The 21,967-nt window shown below is 41.2% G+C and overlaps 1 protein-coding gene across 1 annotated transcript in view; it reads right to left on the reverse strand.

The window, feature by feature from the left end:
* LOC125433362 (E3 ubiquitin-protein ligase Rnf220-like) overlaps positions 1-18,957 on the reverse strand; it is a 235,559-nt gene extending 216,602 nt beyond the window's left edge. The window contains exons 1-2 of the mRNA XM_048497863.1: positions 18,774-18,957; positions 11,628-12,369 (exon numbers count right to left, since the gene is read on the reverse strand). Of these exons, the coding sequence (XP_048353820.1) occupies positions 11,628-12,252 (625 nt within the window). The 5' untranslated portion in view covers positions 12,253-12,369; positions 18,774-18,957. The remainder of the gene's footprint in view (positions 1-11,627; positions 12,370-18,773) is intronic.
* Between the last annotated feature and the right edge of the window lie 3,010 nt (positions 18,958-21,967).

The following is a 21,967-nucleotide window of genomic DNA, read 5'->3' on the forward strand; positions in this document are numbered from 1 at the left end:
AAGTGAGCCATACTATGGTGGCCAAGCTGGGTGAGAAAGGATTGAATCTTTACATATTTTAGAGCTGAAAAGGGAATGTCACCTCAGTGGCCCTACAGGCTAAACAATCTTAACATAGCTTCAACATATGCCAACATATGCACAAGGGGGAAAGAGCTGACAAAGCTAATGTTTTCTCCCTCTCCCAAAATACTGGAACTCTAGGACATCCAAAGAAGCTGATGGGCAGTAGATTCAGAACAGACAAAATGAAATATTTCTTTACACAGTGAGTGATTACAATGTGGAATTTGCTGCCAGAGGATGCAGTGAATGCCACAGACATAGACAGCCTGAAGGGGAAACCAGACAGCTTTTTGGAGGATAGGTGACCAGCCATGGTGACTAAAGGGAACTTCCATGTTCCGATGGAGTACACGTCTGAATACCAGTTCCAGGAGTCAACATAAGGGGAAGGTCTTCACTTCTATGCCTTGTTGTTGGACTTTCAGAAGAACTGGTTGTGTGAGACAGGATGCTGGGCTAGTTTGACCACTAGTCTAATTCAGCAGGGCTCTTCTTATGTTATGAGATTTTACAGGCAGACCCAGCAGGGGGATTCTTCTACAACTTCACAAATTATCAGATGTCTGCCTCTCACTGCTTTGGGATGCAAACTCACCTAAAGACCCTTCCCTGAACTGTGTTGACTCCAACCTTCTAGCAGTAATAGGGAGAGATCCTGATAACCTAGTCAATAGGACATGCCTAGCTGGAAAAAAAGACGTATAGCATCTGGACTCTTCTCTGGAATGCATGTGTATCTTTTTCTACAGCATAAGATGGTGATGGGTTTTTTTACTAGTATGAAACCATGTCCCACTGAAATACACTTCATGCATGCCTTTTCCTCACAAGGTTACAGTGTGAAGAAATGTCTGTTACAGAAGCAGCCTTATTCCTCACCCCACTCTCCCAAATGCCCTGTGGCCTCTTTTCTCCTTCAGGTTAAGGGCACTGTTGTAGAAAATTGTCCAGAAAAAAGGTGGATATTATTCAGATTAATGTTTATTTGCCATACAAGTCCTCACTATTTGTCAAAACTTAAAAGACTGTATCCTGTAACAGGAGTAAGGATTAGTGGCTGTAAACTATTTATTAATTGTAAATGCTGATAAATTAACATCACACACACAGAAGGAACTATGAGCATTAACCTGTAACACAGTAAACACCGCAGTGCTCAGAGGTGAAGATGAGAAGCTGCTGGACAGCAGTCTGTATTCATGCTACTGAGGCGTCTTTGGCCTGCTATGCCTCATATGTACCAGTTAAGTTACAGCCACAGACATACAGAGAAGAAAAAATCTGGCACATACCTTATTTTCATAGTGAATGTGCAACTGTAATGATGCAATTTTCCCCTAACGGCATGATGTCACGATTAGAGACAAGACTTCCAAAAGAATTTCTAGTTGTTATTTTAAGTGATCGTTTTCTTTTGAATAATATGGAGCAGGTAACATTCATTAGCTATGATGTGGACAGTCATACAGAAATACATGAAAGGATATAAAACACAGGGTTAAAAAAATTTGTTAACATTTCCTGCTTTCTACTGGAACAATAATATTTTAAAAGCTCTGCCTTTTGTCCACAAAACTTACAGCATAATCCTATACATGTTCACCTAGAAGTAAGCTTCACTGTCTTTAGAATATAGGAGGATGTAAGCTCACAGACTTAACAATCTCTCCAAGATCACACATCAAATAGAGTCAGTTCTGCACTAATTCTCCATTGCACTTTTTACACAGAACAGTTTAACCATTAACAGACAACTATTTGGCTTAATCAAGTCCTTTGCACATACTTGCTATTTATTTCTAATATTTACAAATTGATCTCTCTGTCATAAAGCAACCCAGGCAATGTATAAATTTTATTACACATACACCGTGTGTGTATATTTATTTATATCCCACCTGTCCTTTGTGACTCAGAACAGTTTACAATTCCAAAATTTAAAAATATATAAAATAAGTAAAATTCCATTGATTTGCCTCCCTCTGAAAGAAAATAGCTGCCATCTAAACCCCATTAAAAACTATTACAAAGAAACAGCCTTACAGTGCCACCTAAACTCTTCTATAAAGGGTGCCCCTCACCTCCTCAGGGAGACCATCCCTCAGGGTAGGAGCCACTATGGAAAAGGAACAGGTTCGACAGATGCTAAGGGCAAGGGCTACCTTAAACAGTCTTCCTATATTATCAGAAAAAATAGACTACTGTGGGGCAGAATCCTACATTTAAAATTATTGTTATATTATTGTACATCACTTAATTTTCAACTGAAAAGTGGTATAAATGGTAATGCAGTTGCATTATTTTTCAGACTTTCAGAAAAAGAAAGTGAGGATGAGGAAGGGCTTTTTCTGTTATCATCTGTTGTGAAATAATATATTCACCATATTCACCTGCCATGCCACCTAAAGGAAAGGTGGAAAGGGAGTGGGCAGATTGGGAACCATTTCATGGTAGAAAGCACTCAAAAATTTAAATTACTTTTAAAAAAACTTATCCTACTCATTTCAAAATTACAAAATAGGATCAGGCTCACTGTATTTCACTATGGTATGATGGAACATTTAAATTACCTCTTTTAATCACATCTCCAAGGCCAACTACACATTACATTCAAGTCCAGGTGAGGACGTTCCGACAGTCTGTTTTTAAATTAAAAGCAGAAATCGAAGGAAACTGAAGAGGGAAACAGGTGTTTTTCTCCTCAAAAATTGCCTCCCCAGCTACTTTTCCTTCTCCAGATGCACATTTACCCTTTGACTAGAGTTGCCAACAGGTTGGAGAAAATGTGCCCTGTCCCTTTAACAGATGCTTAATAGGACGTTGTTTAGCAGGTGATGTTACTTACCTCCATTCTAAGAACAGCTTCACCTGCCTGTTTCCATACGTTAAGCCTCTAATAAAGAACAGAACATTTTCCCCAGATTCTTGGCAGCCCTACCTCTGACATCCAAGGACATCTCTGGAGTCAGGGTACAAGTACATTTATTGCCTATCCTATTCTGCATGTACATATAATGACCATATCACAGATTATGACTGCTATGTAGAAGTGACTGTAGCTGGACCACAAACCTCCTTTGGGGGTATTAAAGTTGGTGTATCGAAACTCACCCAGTTCACATAATTAATCACTGCCCACAAAGTCCCGTTATGCTGAGCAATTTAACATGGCCTTCATGTGATGAAACTAGCCTTCTTTCACAAATGGAAAAGGGATCTTAGCCTTTTTTTAGGCCAGGTACAACTAGCTCAGATTGGGTATCCCACATACCTGCCCACATAGCTGATTGGGGATGGTATGCAGATTTTAAACAGCCATGGGGGGAGGGGGTTTGGCCCAAGGAAAAGCTAAGGCGAATACTGGGAAATTATTGGGTTTTGGCTTTCCCAAAGTCTGGTTCTATGGTAAGCCCAACAAAGCCTACAAAAACTCTTTAAAAACTGGCCCTGATGCCCCCGCCCCTCTAAAAAGCCCCCCCACCCTTCCTGCATTGCTGAATGCTGATGCAGAAGTCCATGGCTGGATTGTCCCGTCCTCTTCCGGCCCTGTGTATGGTTTCCAGGGAAACACTGGGGCATTCTGACTGGTAAATTGGAGAGCTTGCTGGAGATTTTCTGTTAGCCAATTGCTGCCATGTATTTTGGCAGGGAGCTGAGCTCCTTGCAGAGTTAGAACCTCTGAGGAGAAGAGTGGGAATATGGAGGAAAGCTGCCAGTGGCCAATGAGATTTCAGCATAGAGGCAACACTGCTATTTGACTAATCACAGAAGGTTTTTATTCTCCTGGAATACTTTTTAAAATGTTGGTGTCTGGCCAGAGTGTATAAATTTCATTGCTGGGTTCTAAACAGCCCATTCTGTTCCAGACTGAAGTTTTGAGACAGAGTTCAAGATTTCCCTTTGGCTCTTGAGCTTATCCTCCCTCTGTCTGGGCTGAGGAGCACCCGTCTGCAAATAAGATTCCTTCCTATCTGCCTTCATGGAGACAACTTTGGAGGGTTTGCCAGTCATCACTTGGGCCATCCAAGGGATACCACTGACACTGTCCAGTAAGTGTCTGTGACACTCACTCAACTAATCACAATCCATGTAAAATTCACAACTGCAGCAGATACCATTTATGAGGAAAGAATTATATTCTACCAGGGACAATACTGTGATTTCAGGTTGAGAACAATTCGCTATCCCCACAACTGAAATGCTATATTGATCAAGCGTGTCTGAATCCCCTGCAACAAACGTGTGATAAATGTAGCCAATCTTCTGGAAAGATTTCAACCAGCTATTTTACACAGACTTTATAGTATTATTCACCAACAGCTTTTGAGCTAAGTGAACTAAAATCCAAATAAAGGCCCAAACTCCTATAATTATTAGAGTTCCTTACTGAAGATGATAGAGTGTCTTACATTTTAAATAAAAAATAGTAAATTAAATTTGGAGGTGAACTGTGTTTGAAGAATGTTGCATATGCACGTTTTATTTAATAATTCTACTGTGGACTTATTTAGGTATTGATATAATTACATGTTCTGTGAATGCTTTTAAATATCAGGATCACATAACATAATCGCAGCCCACCACTTCTGAGTAAACTTATGAAATCCTGGTGGACCAAGAAAATATAACAATAAAATTGAATCACTTCTGGTCAGACACAATCCTAGCTGCTTCTTTATCTCCTACTTTTTCAAAATTCATAGCAATTTATAATTATTTTCATATTGTTTAGGGATACCAATGTCAAGATGTTGCCTGGAGTTCTCCAAGAATTACAACTGCTCTCTGGACTACATAGATAAATTTCCCCTGGAGGAAAGGGCAGCTTCAGAAGGTGGACTCTATGGCATCACATTCCTGCTAAGTTCCCTCCCTTCCATCTTTTCTGAACACCATCCCAAATATTCAGGAATTTGCCAAGCTGGAGAGATAGCAAGTCTTTACTCTCCAGAAGTAACATTTGTCAAAGCCGACCAGTGATGGCAACCCAAGACATTTTGGTGCCTGAGAAAGAAAATCCAAATGGAGTCCGCCATTCCATTACCATGGTCATAAAATTAAATTAGCTGATAATTTGCTACTCTTTAATGATATCTCAAACCTTTTGCTTGGGATGGGCCACTTCACCTGCTGAGCAGTAGGGCTGGCCTTGAAGACCATGCTGGAGGTCATTATCCATGGTTTTTACATATGAACAACTGGGCCACACAAGATATGACTTTTGCTCTCTTGAGCCAAATTCACCTCTGGCAATTCTTCACTTCTAACACACTGTGGTCCCAAGAAAGTTTCCTTCCTGTGCTTTAAGAAATTAAATCTTAGTAACAGAAAATTACAGCTTTCAATTATGTCAAGGAGCAGGATGGCACCAGGCTAGCGGGCATGTTTTCAGAGTGGCAAAAAGGCAGGATTTGTTAACTAAACAAATGAGATTAAGAGTTCATCCTACCCATAGATATTACATGCATAAGTGTTCATGCAAACACAAACACACAGTGGAAAGAAAGACAATAAACATTTAGTGCCCATATGTGCCCCCTTCCCAGTTGCGGACAAATAAACACAACATTTAATTCTTGCTCAGTGTTCCTTGGAGCTGCAGTTATAAGCCCCTCAGAGTTCCCCATAAAACAGCAACAACCAGGAGTCCAAAAGGAAAGCAAAGACACTGTTAAATCACTGGTATTTCCCAACAAATGAAAAATCTGGCCGGGTGGTAGAGGCTGTGTGGGGAAACATTTCAGAGGCTCAAACAACCTCAGCCCTCCCCCACAAATGATCAATTAAATGCCGTCCTTCTGCCAAGAGCCAGGCGAAGACAGGCAAGCGACTGCCGCAAAGAAAACGGCTGTCCCGATCGGTTCTGCATGACAATTGACGGGAAGGGGCAGGCAGCAAGGCCTATCCTCTCACCATGGTGATTAGGCATTCCAAGTGTGCAAGATAGCCCCAGCTAACATAAAGAGAAAGAGAAGCTGGAGACCAGCGGATGTGAGCCAGGGCCAGATGGTCCTGCAGCCGGCAGAACGGGAGCAACTCACACCCAGCCCTCCACTACTTTAACGGCCCAAACATTTCTTTATTCCAACAAGACAATTAAACAGAGTGAGATGACAAGAAACCCCGGCAACAGTTTGCTGAGGGGGGAGGAAAGGAAAAGGGTAGCCAAAATACAGAGATAAAGGTGTAGGAAACAGGCAGCCAGTGTGCTTCAGTTGAATCTGAGGCAAAGTCTGTCAACCCAGTGTAAAATCAGAAACGGCTCTGCTAAAATGGGGGTGGGGGTCCATTAGCAAGTTCTTAAAATCTGACCGTTCAAGACTAGCTGTTTCCATTCCTGCAGTCTTGTTTTAAGCCAAAACTCACCTTGCACATCCATACACCTAAACACAGCTTATGTCTGTGGAGATGAGGTTGTTACACATTTTGTTTGTTTTTCGTTAAGATGTATGCTGAGCAAAGATCAAATTTGTTAGTTTCACTTATGGCTACATCTCCAGCCCAGTCTGTGGATTAGTATCTGTTTAAACCTTCTTTCAGGGTCTGACAACAGGACTACAGAAATAGTGGCAAAACTCATTTCATGGGCACTAAAACACTGTGACAAAGTCCTGAAACTATCCTGACTGAGTGGGTTCAGAGGACTGATATAATTTTGATAGTGGACATATTAACATTCTAAATAACTTTTAAAATGCATTTGTTCCATCTTTTTTGATGTAAACTTTTGAAATCAAACTGCGTATATGTACTTATTGTATTTTACTGAATGTCTGTATCAGGCCTAGCCTAAGTAAGACTAACAAGCTGTTGTGTTTTATTAAAATATGTTGTGCATATGTGTGTACACACACACACAAAAAGTTTTAAAATGTAGCAATTTCACTAAGCCTGTAAATAATCCCTGTCTTTGTGGTATGTAATAACTGTTAGCAAAATGACCTTACTACCGTGTTAAGCTCCTAAGTATTTCTAGCAAGTGGCATGTTATCACAGTAAATAAAACCAGCATAAAGCAGTGAACAAAAAAACAAACTTCACATCTATATTTTGTGTTGGAATAATTAACTCCTATACCCCAGCTGTACTATAGATCTTCATGTATAAACACCTGGACAGCATGTGCTCTGCTGAGGTGGACAGAGCTGAGATGAAGTTTGAGCTCTGCTCAATGTGTTATAGTAGTACAAAAAGCTAAGAGAAAGAAAAAGCCCCATGAATTTATACATTATTAATAATTCCTGCTTGGCAAATAAACAGAACAGCACTTTGACTTGTTCTTAGATGTTTCCATTCATTAGTTTCAAAGCTACAAGTTTTAAGTGATTTTCAAAAGCAGCCCAAAGTCTGCAGCCAAGCAAGAAGTTCATCTCCTACTGTGAGGAAAAACTGTGAGGAAAAACTGAAGTATAAACAAGTTGATGGTGCCCCATTCTGAACCCCTCTTACCTAGATGTGCCATTTGTGCACATGTCCACAGTTTGTATATTGCATTAAAAAAGCAGATACCAGAAGAAGATTTGTGAATGGATTCATAAAATTCTCGAAGTAATTAATTTAATGATACATTGAGCTGACTTTACACATTTGGAAAGCAAAGCTCATAAAACCTGACTTTAATCATGAGACTCCACTTTCTCAACATCATAACTTAAACAGGATAGATATCATGGAGACTAAAGTGACCCAGAAAAATGGGGAAATATTATTTATAGACTAAAAATTAAGGCAAAAGAGTGTACCGGTAACTAACTCTGGGAGTATAGAAGATAGCATGTTCTGGAGTTTCCCTAAATGAGCAAAAGACAGAATGAAAACAAGCAAACAGCTTTGTCAAGCAAGAAAAATTTGTTCTGCACAATCCAGAAGTTGTTGTGGGCCTATCTATTGGTTTCCTAAACTGAGAATAAAAATTGAAGAGGAACAGTGGTCAGGACAGTTTATTTTACAAGACAGAGAATAAAGGGATGGGGTTGCTGTTGTTTTAAGTTATCTGTCACACAAGAATAGTGTTTATATTGATTCCAGTTAGAAATGTTCACGTTGCTGAGGATACATTTATTGGAGGAGCTCCGTGAAACGTGTTCACCAATGCTTGCGCAGACACACATGCAGTGTAAGCAGTGTTCCATAAACGTCATCTGAACAGAAACAGATATACAACATATGTGTTTCAACAAATGATCCTGCATCTTTCTGTACAAGTCTTGCAGTATATGTTCCAAGTTCCCAGGTGCACTGATAAACTCTCTCTAGGAAGATTTGTAAAATAATCATTAGCACAAATGTGCTCTATTCCTGTAGAATCTCCCCACAAAATAAAAATTATGTCTATTCATGAGGATTCGGAATCAATTCATATTTGCACCACTAGTTTACAGAGATGAGGATCAATCCTTGTGGGAATATACTCACAGAATCTTGCCCTTAGTAATTAATAAACAGAAGTAGATGCCTATGCATATACTGACATTTCCCCCCTTAATTTTATCCTCTTAGTACTGTAGAACTAACTTTGGACAGCATTTCTCCTAATAAAAACCACCGCTTTTCTAGGAGCTTTAAAACTCACTGTTTTACATTCTTTCTTAAAATCAAAGGTATCAGCTAGTGAGAATTCCAACTTTGAAATTACAAGAAGTAAACAAAAAAATGACTATAACTCGCTGGTGCCGGCACAAGGAACGTCATGTGTTGCAATTAAAGTTAGTCACCCGTCATGTGGTATGATTCCATTGCAGTATTTGGGAGAATACAAATAAACAGTAGAGTCTTGCAATTCTGTAGGGTGTCTATTAGGGGCATAAAGGCTGTGCTGATCTGATGAATTTTACTACCCCGTTGATACACTTTTGCCGACCAGGCTGTCTATACAACTATTTCTCGGCAATGCATGTTAGGGAGGTGGTGAAAGGATCCTTGTTTCACAGAAAGGTTTGTATATACTGTTTTTGCAAGAAAACAGAGACAGCTTTTCAGGGGTCAATGGCCAGGTATTTATAAAAGCTCAGGAAGACATATTTGCATATATGCAAATATACATGCATGCCTCCACTTCTATTAAAAACCACAGAACTACTCATATTCAACATCATTCCTCAGACCCACGCTATAAACTATCAGAAATCTTTTGCACACATTAAACCCACACTAGGTTCTTACCCCATATACTGGAATGCCCTAAAATATACATTCAACAAAATCATGCCTAAGCATGTCAAGGGTATTTGAAGGGCATAATTGGCTTTAACCATGCTACCGTATATTCATCCCCACATAAGCACACAGATAATATTACATTAATACAGTATGTCTTAAAACCCTTTACCCTAGCAAGAGTCAAAATTCAGCTCCATAAACTAAACCTTGTCTGTCTCCAGAATGTTATAATTTACAGAGGTTTGTTGCATGTAAAGCCAATTTTCATCTAGCTCCTGTTAAAGCATTATAAATTGAAATCAATTTCTATTTTTTCAAGGGAATACAAGCAAAATCAAGAAATAAAACTTTCTACACTGTGACACTCTTTTAGTGTAATATGCAAGTTTTTACCTTGTCTTTCATGCTATAATGTCTGTTTCTAATATTCCTACTTCAAGCCCTTGTTGTCTAAAATGTTTTTACATGGTTTGCCTATATATTATCCAAGATTTCAAAGCTTCTGACAACTAAGTCAGTGAAAGAAAAAAGTAGTTTTTCTGAATGAAAGATGTGCATGTGTTGCACATAATGCACAACAACATATGTGCTTGCCATTCCATCTCTTCTACATATTGTCCAGTTATTAATGAAAGGGTTTACTTCTTTATACCATCATCTGACAGGTATAGTTAGCAAGATGGAACATTCTGTCCACTCTAATGTATTTAATCAGGAGGCCAGCTTTTTAAGTGTCATCTTCCAGTGTGCACACACTAAGCTAGTTTCACATCTACAAGCAGATTATACTGATAGTGGAGAACACCATAAGATGTTAATATAATTTACTGTTACTCATGGTAATCTCAACTCTTTCTTTTCAACTCCTATTAGTATCCCGCATACAGACACACATTCAACTGTTGCATTTAAGTATTGGAAGGAAGGAAGGAAGGAAGGAAGGAAGGAAGGAAGGAAGGAAGGAAGGAAGGAAGGAAGGAAGGAAGGAAGGAAGGAAGGAAGGAAGGAAGGAAGGAAGGAAGGAAGGAAGGAAGGAAGGAAGGAAGGAAGGAAGGAAGGAAGGAAGGAAGAATCCCCCATTCTCATGCAGGCCCTTTTCATGTAGCGTAAGTCGTACTAGGGAAACAGAGTGCACTTTTCTAGGGCAACATATAGCTTCTGTCTTTAAGAGAGAATCATTCCACACTTACAAACGTTGACATAAAAGACACACTCATGGCATATTTCAAAACCAAAGAACGATAGATTTACAAGGCAGGTTGATTTTATGGTGACTTTTATTGACAAGGTATGCGGGCTTTCAGCAGATGCCTCCTAGCACCAGGAAGTTAACACAGTGCCTAATTCAAGGAGACAGCCCGAGGAAGCAGCACCGACAGGGGAGAGAGCGCAACAACGTCTCTATTACTCTCCTCGGCATCATAAAGGAGAAGAAAAATGGTATCCAAGGGGGAACTGGGAAGCTGCACGCAGTTTGGAAAAAAAAAATCACTGCTTCTCCCTTTTCTCCAAAAAAGCTAAAGATGAGGGAGGGGGCAAGAGTCCACAAGAGCGAACAAAGGGACCCACATGGAAAAACAACCTTTGCTTGATATCTAAGTTGTACTTGTATGAGGAAATCAGTACCAGCCAAATTCTGCTTTATCTTATGTCTTCTAGATGAGGTACCATTTGATCTACTTTCTACACAGCAAGGCATCTCATACCGGTTAATGAGGAAGTGGGTCAGCTGGGAGGTTGGAGAGGATGTTAAAACAGGCACTGCTCTTATAACAAACCTTGTACAAACCAGGTTTTGTATGGCCCTTAGTCTGCAAAAGATACTTCCATTCCCAAAATTTAGGCCATACTTGAAAACACTGCAAGCAATTCAGGAGAGATTAGGGTTTGGTACTCTACTGTTGAAGAGAGAGCATGGGTTCTTTCATTCTCTATGACAGGGCTTTAGTTTACATTAAATATGTAATAATTATACTTACACATTGATATGAGGGGCTACTGCATGAGGAAAGGGTCGGGGGTTTTAACTAGAAGCAAATGTGTGAGGAAAGGGTCAGGGGATTTTTAACTAGATGGCAGAACAGTATTTTTCAAAGAAAATGTAAGGTCCCTGAAACAAAAGTTTCTGGGAAACTACAGGGAAAGGCTCTGAACACCCTAGTAAGACAGAATCTCCCTTCCTTTTCTGTAGCACTGGTAATACTCTGTAGCACAGCACCCCAATCTAGGCAGAGGAAAACAGCTTCCATTTACATCTTCTGTTCAGTCCTCTTCCCTCTGCAATCCATCAACATCCACTTAAAGAAAACAAGACCACAAATATCATGTGCCTCTTTAATGTATCTTGGTGTTAGAGAACACACCTGTTGATCATTTCAACTAAGCAAAGTTAAGGTACTTACATCTATCATTTCGGTCCTCGGGGCTAGATGAGGTCTCCCGGTCTGAAATGAGGCCAGAGACAGCAAAGATCTTTTTCCCTGTATCATCGACTTTGAGGGAGCCAGGGGAGCCTGATGGGAGCTGGGCTCCAAACTCATACTCCTTGCCATCAGCGTCTGAGAAGCGAAGGTGGGGAGAGTCAGTATCATGGCAGTTCTTCAGTCGTTTGGCAGGTGTAAAAGCTGACTGGTAACTCTCCCTGTCCTCAGTGGAGGCGAAGGGACGGAAGGCCCCAACACCGCTGTGGTTCAGCATACTAATTGGGGTGCAGTCCAGATTGGGGGGAGCAAACTGGGGGTGAAGATGAAGCAAGGAGGGTGGAAAATCACGGTTGGTGAATGCTCCTGGCACCCCACTTTGTCGGTGATACATGGAGGCGAAGGTATAGGAGCCATTGGTGAATGGGATGTGAACATCCTTGTCCACAGACACAGGAACGCCAAAGGGCCTTGGCTGTTGGCAAGGGATGGAAGCATCGCGGCTGGCTTCAGCAGTGGAAGCAAGAACCATGAGAGCTGGAGATGCCAGAGGATTGGGAAGGTAGGAGGAGTTTTCCATCTTGAAGGCTGCTCGGTGTAAGTCCATCGGAGACTCTTTCCTTGACAGGGCCACAAGGGAAATGGTCTTCCCTGGATGGAAAGCAAAACAACGTCTGGGGGTAGAGCGGAATGATTTCACTGGGATCTCATCACCATCTCAAAGCTGTGGAAAAAAAGGAAGGAAAAAAAGGGGGGGGAATAGAGGTTGTCAGTCTTTGGCGGCTAGCTGTCCAGGCCACAGCAAGAAAATTGCCAGAAGCAAACCTCCCTGTCTTCTCATGTAGGAAACAAGCAGGAACTGCAAATATCTAGAAGTGCCTCTGACTCCCTCTAAGGGTATGTCTGCACAAACCTTTCTCCTGCTCCAAATTCAGGGCTTTCAGACTTAACTTAAGTTCAAGAGAAGAGCTCTCCAAAGGTGATTTAACATGGCATACCAATAGTATGCAAGCTGGCCTCAGTATTGTCTGCTTCTGCCATACAGATGAGCAGTCAACTGGGGCAGGTTCAGATCAAGGAACGCATTTGGTTGGGATTAGAGGTTCTGAGTAATCACTTGAACTCCCACCTTGAATACCCAAGACCCATGCAGGAAAATAGACGCCATTGGAGAACAGAAAAAGGGCAACCATACCCATCTCGGACCAAACAAAAAATCATGTGAAAATTAAATAATCTGCGATTGTGAAAATCAGTGGTGGGAACTTCAGTGCCCCTTATTCAAAAACTCATTTCTAATTTTTTTCCAAAATTTCAAAGACACTTTTCTACAGATATCTATATAGCCTGTAATACATAAACAATCTAGGTGTCATTTCTATTTTTTGTTGTGCATGGCTTTTCAATTATACCAGCGGTGTGTGCTGGAATAAACAACATGCTCTCTGTACGTATTTCTAAATACTGCTCCCCACCACCACCACCACCCTTCCTCTGATCTTTTTTTTTTTTGTAAAGCAAGCAATACAAACTTCATCAATAAAGTGCCTGGCATCTCTGACAATATTTAAAATCATAATGTGCCATCTGATCTCTCGTAAGCATCTGCCTTCCAGGTCGAGGACATCACAAAACGGATCAGTAATTTTACTTCCTAATGCGCTCATGCTTAAGTAGATTTGCCAAACAGCCCTGGATAAACCATTAACATTTAGAGGAAAAAATAGTAACACAATTTCTGGGCATGATTGTATTTGCAGCTTCTTACCAATTCCAAGGAACAAATCACATCACCAAAAGAAACAACACTAGAACAAAAAATATCTGTGCATTTGTGTATGTCAGTTTGGGAGGAAACAGCCTTTCCTTCCAAAACTTTTAGAGATGAAATCAGAATTCTTTGTCCCACACTTCATAGCAAATCCACAATCCTTATTTAAAGCTTCTACTACCAGCGTAGCACAATGTGCTTTAATGTATGAGGACAGTTACTCTAAAACAATATACTAGTCTTGCTGCACTCAAAAGGACACAAAAAATTCATATAATAAAAAAAGCTGTTAGAAAATGTGGCTGTTAGTTCCAAGAAGGTCAGACACAGCAAATAAAACCTACTGAATGAGCCCCTTTTCTAATGGAGTGGCTTTTGTATTCTGTGAATGAGCAAGCCTAGGTTAACAAACTCTATGGCATTCTGGCTGTGCCTTTCATGGAGTCCAGCAATAACATTTCCTTTTCTCCCATCCGGTACCAAGACACTCAGCATACTGAAGATCAGTGGGCATCATTTCTTGTTTCTTCCTCATTTGGCTCTCCTGCCAGGACAAATCCACGCTAAATCACCAGATCATGGATCTTATATTAACAAAGTTCAGTCTCTTCCAAATGTAAAATAACTTTTATGTCAAGTTTTAGCCAAGGACAGCCTAGCCAGCATTCATTCTGTTGCTCTACTTTGCTACGTTCAGCATAACTGGTTTACCTCAAAACAAGACCAACAATTATAACAACTGCCCAATTGGGATGGAGAAATTCTATAATTATTCCAACCTATTTTGAAAGACAAAAACAAACATTACATAGAAATGTACTATGAGCTGGCCTATAACAACAGTACAAATTCTCCACAATTTAAATGGGGGAGGGTCAAGAGTGCACCGTTGATGTGTCTGTGCCTGCTTTTCTATTTTTACTTGCACCGTCACCTCATTACATTAAATGTATTTCATAAATTAGTATTCTGGAAGCTACACTTGACACCTCTCGTAGAATACTGTGAATCACTCCAACCGCCTTATTTATTTGCAAACTTCATAACACAGAGAATAAATCAACAAACTGTAATATTGCATCAGGCAAAGTTTAATTCTTCACTAAAGCCTTGCATTCTTTCTCATTTTTGCCTCATCCCTTCCCGTCTTCCTACAAGCCTTTTGCCCCACCCTGCGATTCCCCACTGCCACCATCATTAGGGGCATGTATAGATGAGGCTGCGGCAAGGCCAGTCATTATGAAAATCTATAGTTAATACACTCCCAATGTCAAAATGTCATCGGTTTTTAAATATGGAACCCAAAATAAGAAAACTAACTGGCCTGCTTAATTAAAAAAATATGGATTGCTGAATAACCAGTCTGATGAAGCATTCAGATGACGGGAAGGCACTGGGCACGGGCAAAGTAAGTAACTGTTACTTTTCTGCCTCTATGCTGATTTTTTTAATTTAGCACCCTGTGCAAATCCAGATTAAAATAACTCCAGCTATTGATCCAAGCAGTGGAATTGACATTAATTTTAGTTCACTTCTCACTTTGCAAAGGGATCAATAGGAAGTAATAACAGCTGACATCCTCACTGAAAGGAAGAGAAAAGACGGTCTAGCGACAGAAATCGAAAAGCAACCAAATAAATCAGCGGATACTTTTCCACGGCATCAGACAAACTCCAAACATATTGCAAAAAGTCTTCATTGAATTAACTAAACAAGGAGTGGAGGAGGCCAAGGGGGTGGAGATAAATCTATGAAGCTACATAAACTGTCCACTGGGTTAGATGAGCAGAAAAAAACATATTCTGATTTCTGATATTATTAAAGTCATCATGCATTTGAGAGACTTTGTAAAAAATCTTTCTTTTTGAGACACCCATGTATTACCCATCATTTTCACATCCTGGTAAACTGAACGTGAAGCGGCAAGACCAACAGGACCTGAATTAAAATCCTTCAGGTTTGATCTACAACAAAATTGCATCCAAGAGCAAAATCTCACTTTAGCTTTTGGTTTCTCTGTTTAATCATTTCTATAATGCTATTTTAACTGTCCAGGAAGAGTACCTGCTGAAAGGAAGTAAGTCTAAGGTCATTCAGAATTTACCCATTTTACTCCTAGCCAGCAGGCAATTGAAAAGCTGGTCACAGCTGCAGACAGAAAACCTATTTTACAGTATAAATTACATGTAAAAACACAGAACTTACAATACTAAAAAAGTAGAGTTCATGTGTGACAAATGACTTGTGTATTGTTACTTAAAAATCACTCAGACAACTAAAACAAGTTACATTTTTGTGATCTTTATTTCAAAATTTTAAATTAACGGAATTGAAATCATAATTTTTTCTGCTGCCTGGAAAGGGGAGGGGAAAAATGCTTTGGAAACGAACAAAACATTCATTTAATAAAACAAGTCAACACTTCTGATAAGAGGAGATGGGGTCTTTGGATACTTTGGGTTGTTATTACTTTTTAATCATAATTTTAAGGGGAATATAGAAATGCATTCCTAGGTAGAAAATCCCGATATGTATTTAAAAAAAACTTAGTTGTTGAAGGGATTAAGGTGCTCAAGTAGATTGTGTGTTTGAAATAAACTGGATTTCCTATTCGAATGAAAACAAACGCAAGAACGAGAACCAGAAGGCAGGGATCCCAAGACATCACCCAGAAAGTAGATAAACCTGCATATCTTGTTGGAAAATATCAGGGGGGGGGGGGGGGTTGGTCTGGGGCTCGCAGACATGACTGTGAAACAAACTGCAGGGGGTGCGGGGGGAGTGGAAAAAAGGCGCCGCCGGTTCGGGACCCAGGAAGTACGAAGAGCAGCATCCACGAAAGCGATGTCGGATCAGCTCCTACACCCCCATCCCCACCCCCAATCCGCTGCAACAACAAAGCCTTGTCCCTTGTCTTTTTCCAACTGGTTTGCAACTCTCCCCCCGCCCCCAAACAAAAGCAAATAAAAGAAAATAAGCCACAGGGATGCCAAAGAGCAACAATCTGGGCTGCAAAAGACACTTGACGGAGTTGCTGAGCCGTAGAGACCTTCCCATCATACCCCCGTCCCAACAAAACACAGACTTCTCCCAGTTTTTAAAAATGCTAGTTGTAAAAGCCTAAGCACACGAAAGGGATTTGCGGCAATTATTTTTGGAGGATCAACAAAAAGTAAGTAGCCCCGGGTCTGATATGACCCCTCGATCCCACCCTCTCCCCCGGTCCGGAAAGGTCCCTCAAAGGTGGACGCCAAAGGCGTCTTCCGGATTCCCAGTTCAGGGAAAGCAAACTGTTCAGACTCAGCATTCTGGACCTAGGATTGACTTGGACACAGAACGTTAGTCCCATTTTCAGTTCCTTGTAAAAGGAAATGAAAGCGGTTTTAATTGTAAAGAGAAAAATTAACCAGCCCTCATACGACTTTCCGCAAATCGGAACAGGTGTCTGTCCTTTCCTGCACGAAAGAGTAGGGCTGATTTCGTAGAATTGCAAACAAAGCACGCCCCCCCCCCCAAAAAAAGCGGGTGGGCTTTCCCCACTGCATTAAATGAAAATAAGAAAACAGGGCAAGAAGATCTCAGAAGTTCATTTGGGAGAGAATTTCCGCATCCTTTCGTTCCCCGCAAGGCGCCCGCCCTGCCATGCCTGGGCACTTTCCCACCGACTACGCATATGTTCTGCCCTGACAACAACAATTGTGCGCAATCGGTTAACAACAACCTTGCAAAGATACCAAGATTTCCATTCCTTCCCAGCAATGTGTGCGGGGAGGCCAGTAAAATCCCCCCACCCCAATTCCACGGGCCCCCTCAAGGCCGTTTTTCTCCCCTAAATCTGCAAACAAAGCTCATCAAACGCGAGGATGACCCGAACCGTTTGAATTTATTGTAACGATGCCTTCCCGGCACATTTCCTGTCTGGAAAGCGAAAGCCCTGCATGCAGTTCTTGAATTGGACGTTGCCTAATGGTCTCATTGTGCCCTAGCAGATGGTTTTTGTGTATTTCGATCTACAAGGTGAGGAATGACTTCCCCTTCCTTGAAGCCTCTCTACCGACTGACTTCCTTGCCCCGCTGGCGGCTTTATTTCAAAAGCTCGCCGTTTCTTGACCGCTGGGCTGAAAAGGTGCAAAAAGTTTTTCGAGAGGTCCCCTGCTCTATATGCATCGCCCACTTCCGCTCTCAGAGGACTTCCAGCCGGGTTCGCTATTTGCGCGCTGCTGCACCGAGGTTCGCTCCAGGGCAGCGTCGCCTTTGCTATGGCTTGCAAAAATGATCGTAAACTCCAAGCGATATAATTGTTTGCATCTCACAAAAACGCAGGCGAGTGAGATTTTTTTGGGAGGCAAGAAAATAGTTGGCTTGAACGGAAACCATGCCTCCCAATTACAAAGATCTCAAATTCGGCAAAAAATTAAAATAAATGCTGTGTAACAAAACAAGGTGAAAAGTTCTCCTTAAACTGTAAATGTATACTTCCGAATACAGCAAAATCAAAGTTCACGCGCGCCCCGATTCTCTAGTCAAATGGAAAGATGACCACGGCTGTCCGCGGAGGGAACTTGAGCACCCAGTGAAGCGTGACATTCGTTAAAAATACTCAAAATTATTTATTTTGGGCTGTTTTTTAAACGAAATAGGAGACAAACTGGGGTTTCCTCTCGATAAAAGTTTCGCTTTGGTTTTGTTTAGGGAAATTGCGTTGCTGCAGCCAGAGACTCTGGGACATGAGAAAGGAAGCCGGGAAGTACCACCGTTGCTCGCACATGCAACGTTTCACACACACACACACACACACACACGGCCCCGGCCGCCCTTTTAATTTCTATATGTTATTTGTGCTAATGGGAAGCGCGCGATTTTCTGTTTGCCTTTGGCTAGGCTTCTTGCCCGGGCACCTGATCTCCCCACCACCGCCCTCCCCCCGTGTTTCCCACCCCCTCCCCGGGAAAATACACAACAGGAGGAGGAGAGTCCCAGGATCTCAACTACGCTTCAAGGGGGAGGGGGCACCATATTGATCTGACTTTTACTACACACTCATTGAGACCCCCCTCTTTCTAGCATCGAGATCTCCCCCTCCCCCCCAAAAAGACCCCGGTAAGTAGCTGGCTCCGCTTGAACTTTGCACCGGGGCGAAGGGAAAAACGTCGGGGCAAAGTTGTCTCACAAAGTTTGACTTTTCGAAACACCACAGCCCAAATTTGCAGGGGAAGCAAACAGCGCTCGGGTTTTCCCAGAGCTCGGTTTCTGGAAAAAGTTAGCTGGACACAAGCCTAGACGTGCAGGCACACACAGACACACGGATGCGCACCCCGGGCTTCCTGGCAGGCACCCCTGGGATCTCCTCTACTCACCGCGGAAATTCCTCGGGAGCTGGCTTCCCCTTTGGACTTCAGGCTGGGGAAGGCGAGCGCCTGAGACGTTGCATGGGGCGGAGAGCTGGACGCGTGAAGCCCGGCTCGTGGGTGCCGGCGCTTTCGGCCAGCATGGGAGGGAGCGACAGCCTGACACGGCTGCTGGGAGCCAGGCAAGGCGCAGCGCTGCCGCTCGGAGCTGCCTCTAATCAGTGAATGAGCCTCCTCTCGCCCGGGGACTCCCAGCTCCGCTCTCTCTCTAGCACACACACACACACAAACGCACACACGCGCGCGCTGGCTCTTTCGCTCTCGCCGGCTCCTTCTCAAACACACACACACACACACGGCCGGCCAGAGAACGGAATACATTAGGACAAGGAGGAAGCCTGGGAAATGAAGTCCACAGCTGGGAGGCACAGCTGCGTGGGGATGAGTCCCCCCCTTCGCACGGAGCACTGCCCAAGTTTGGCGGGACCTTTGTCTGGGGTTTCGCGATTCTCCCACTCTAAGCTGAGTAATACAGAACTGGGCCTTTTGCACAAGGAACAAGCTGCTTTTTGCATGTCTCCTGCATTCACAAGTATGAGCGTGTGAGACTTCACTCAGCTTGTAATGCCCCTTCAGATCTACACTGGTGAGGATGTATATCCTGTTTCTCTTCCACGCCTATCCGCATATTTAACATTCACACATAGTGCTATTAGCATAAGAAAGGTTCAGGGCATTTCCCACAAAGGTAGGATGAGTTCACATGTGAGATGTATCCCTTCTCCTTTAGATCTGACCACCATTCTCAAGTAGAACCTGCAGTGTTGGCACTCCTATAATACCTTGCATGGCAAAGCTGTGAAGGCATTCCAGGCTAAAGGGATTCCAGTTCTCCCACACAGTTCTGAATTTTAATAACAAGTGAGAGACTTTTGAGCTGCAGGCTCCTACTGTATCGGACTGTCTGATGCCTGAATATTCTTTTTCTCTAATGTCTGGACTATATTTGCTAAATGACTGGGAACATAGACAAAATGGTCCTTTCTAGCCACCCAACTTGTTCCAACATTGACAAACTTATAGATAAAAAAGATATTAACATCGGTGCAATTCTCAAAACACTTATTCTAGATAAATCAATTTTCCTTCTATATAGAACTACTTTGGAACGTGCAATCTACATATCACAGCCTGAATGTCTTACAATGTATGCCTAAAGAGAGTTAGGTTATTCTAAATCCACTGAAGTAAATGGATTTAGAAAAGTGTAACTCTGTGATGGTACTGTGAGCCAACAGAAATTAATCAGCTTCTAATATTTTAAGGTTACTCTGATTTTGAGGGTCCCATCCTACCAACCAATCCAATAGCTGTTGACCTTTTATTATGTTAACTCTGATTGTTTAGTGCACCTGGTGGCAGTGAGTTCCACAGCCCTACATAGAAAAACATACTCTTTCTTCCTTCATATAGTATGCATACTGATTTAATCTGGCACTTCTGGTTTTAGTGCAATGAATGATTATTGTTTTCTTTCATTGTATCTTTCCCTATTTGACTTCTTTCTGAATTCACAACACAATCTCATATTTCCCTCATGCACAAAACAACCACAGTCTATCTGGTATCTAAATCTTAAAACAACAAAAGCATACATAGAAACATTTACTATGTCAGTTACAGTACTATCCTAAGCATCCAAGTTCATTAACTACAAAGAGTTAAGAAGAGTGTAATTGTTGGGATTTCTCTGGTAGTTCTCTGTGCTAAGCGCTTTACCCTTTTTTAATACCTGCTCTCCAGTGGTCTTCATTACTTTCTGTAAAAGTTTAACGCATCACTAGGATACAGCGAGATGCAAGAAAACAGATCTAGAAGAAGGTTAAACAATACATTTCATTGCATGTACAAAAACTTTCTCAGTGTGTTTTATATTCATGCACATAAAGACTTCTGCCAAGACAAAAATTAATAATTTAAACCACATCCTGATTCTTCTGTGCCAATCTTGTAGATCAGTAACAGGATTTATCTGAACAGAAATGACAATTTGCATATACTGGCAAATTGCCTTCCCCACTTCTATGATCTGTGTTCAGTTATACTGTCACTAAACACTAGAACCCATCAGCAAATATTAGGTTCAGCCATGCAGTATGTATCATAATCTAAACAGTCTTCTTTTGAGCATGTACAGAGATCCTTTTCTTCACTGATGTGTAAATGCAAGCTGTTCACACAGATATATGATTGGGATCTGTTATCCAGGTATTTGGGCAGATTTCCCTGCCTTCACTTTTTAGAAAGCAACTAGAGTCATAAATCAGTCAAAGGAGACAGGAACAATCTTAAAATTTAATTTTAGTTTTATCTTAACTTGTCAGGGCGCACAGTTAAATTAAGAGACATATTTTCTTTTGTTCTTACTGGATTGTGTACAACTTTAAATATACAGATTTATCCAATTAATAGTTAAATTGTGCAGTATTTGACAATGCTACTTAGCTGAAAAGAAAGACTGCATTCTTCAAAAGTGATCTACAATTATATAAAGCACATGCATAAAATAAATATTTTCCTACAAATTGACCTTTTGACCTCAGAAGTACAATTTGAAATGTTTACTCACTGATTTCAGCAAGACATCGGCAGCTAAATATAAATAGGATTGCAGCCCTAGAAATATGATTTCTAAACTTTACTTCTTGAACCAAAAGTGCAATAATGGAAAGTTGTATATAATGCTATGTAAAGTGGTAAATGGAAAGTTGTGTCATTATAAGGTGTGAAAGAGTGATAAGTCCTTCCTTCTCTACAGCTGCTTTACTGGGTCATGATATGACACAAGCCCAGTACTTGTGCTCAAAATGTTGAGAAGAGAATTATTAGCAAATGTGGCCTCTATTATCTTCTTCCACGATGAAAATACTTTGCAAATTGTCAGATTAGTGAAATAGCTGTTGGCAGGATTCGATACCTAGTTTTACGAGAAGCTTGATAATTTTATAAACTTATTAGTAACTTCCCAACTAGCAAGGCTCAAAAAGCAACTTACAAAAAGAAAAAAAATTATATTAAATCACCAAGAAAATAAGGAACAAAAAGTGGCCACACAAATACATAAATAAAATATATTAGTCATTAGTAAATGACCAATTTAATAAAGTTCATAACATTTTTCACCCACCAGCTATAAAAAATAA

The sequence above is a fragment of the Sphaerodactylus townsendi genome, linkage group LG05 (genome assembly GCF_021028975.2).
Source record: "Sphaerodactylus townsendi isolate TG3544 linkage group LG05, MPM_Stown_v2.3, whole genome shotgun sequence".
Lineage (NCBI taxonomy): Eukaryota > Metazoa > Chordata > Lepidosauria > Squamata > Sphaerodactylidae > Sphaerodactylus > Sphaerodactylus townsendi.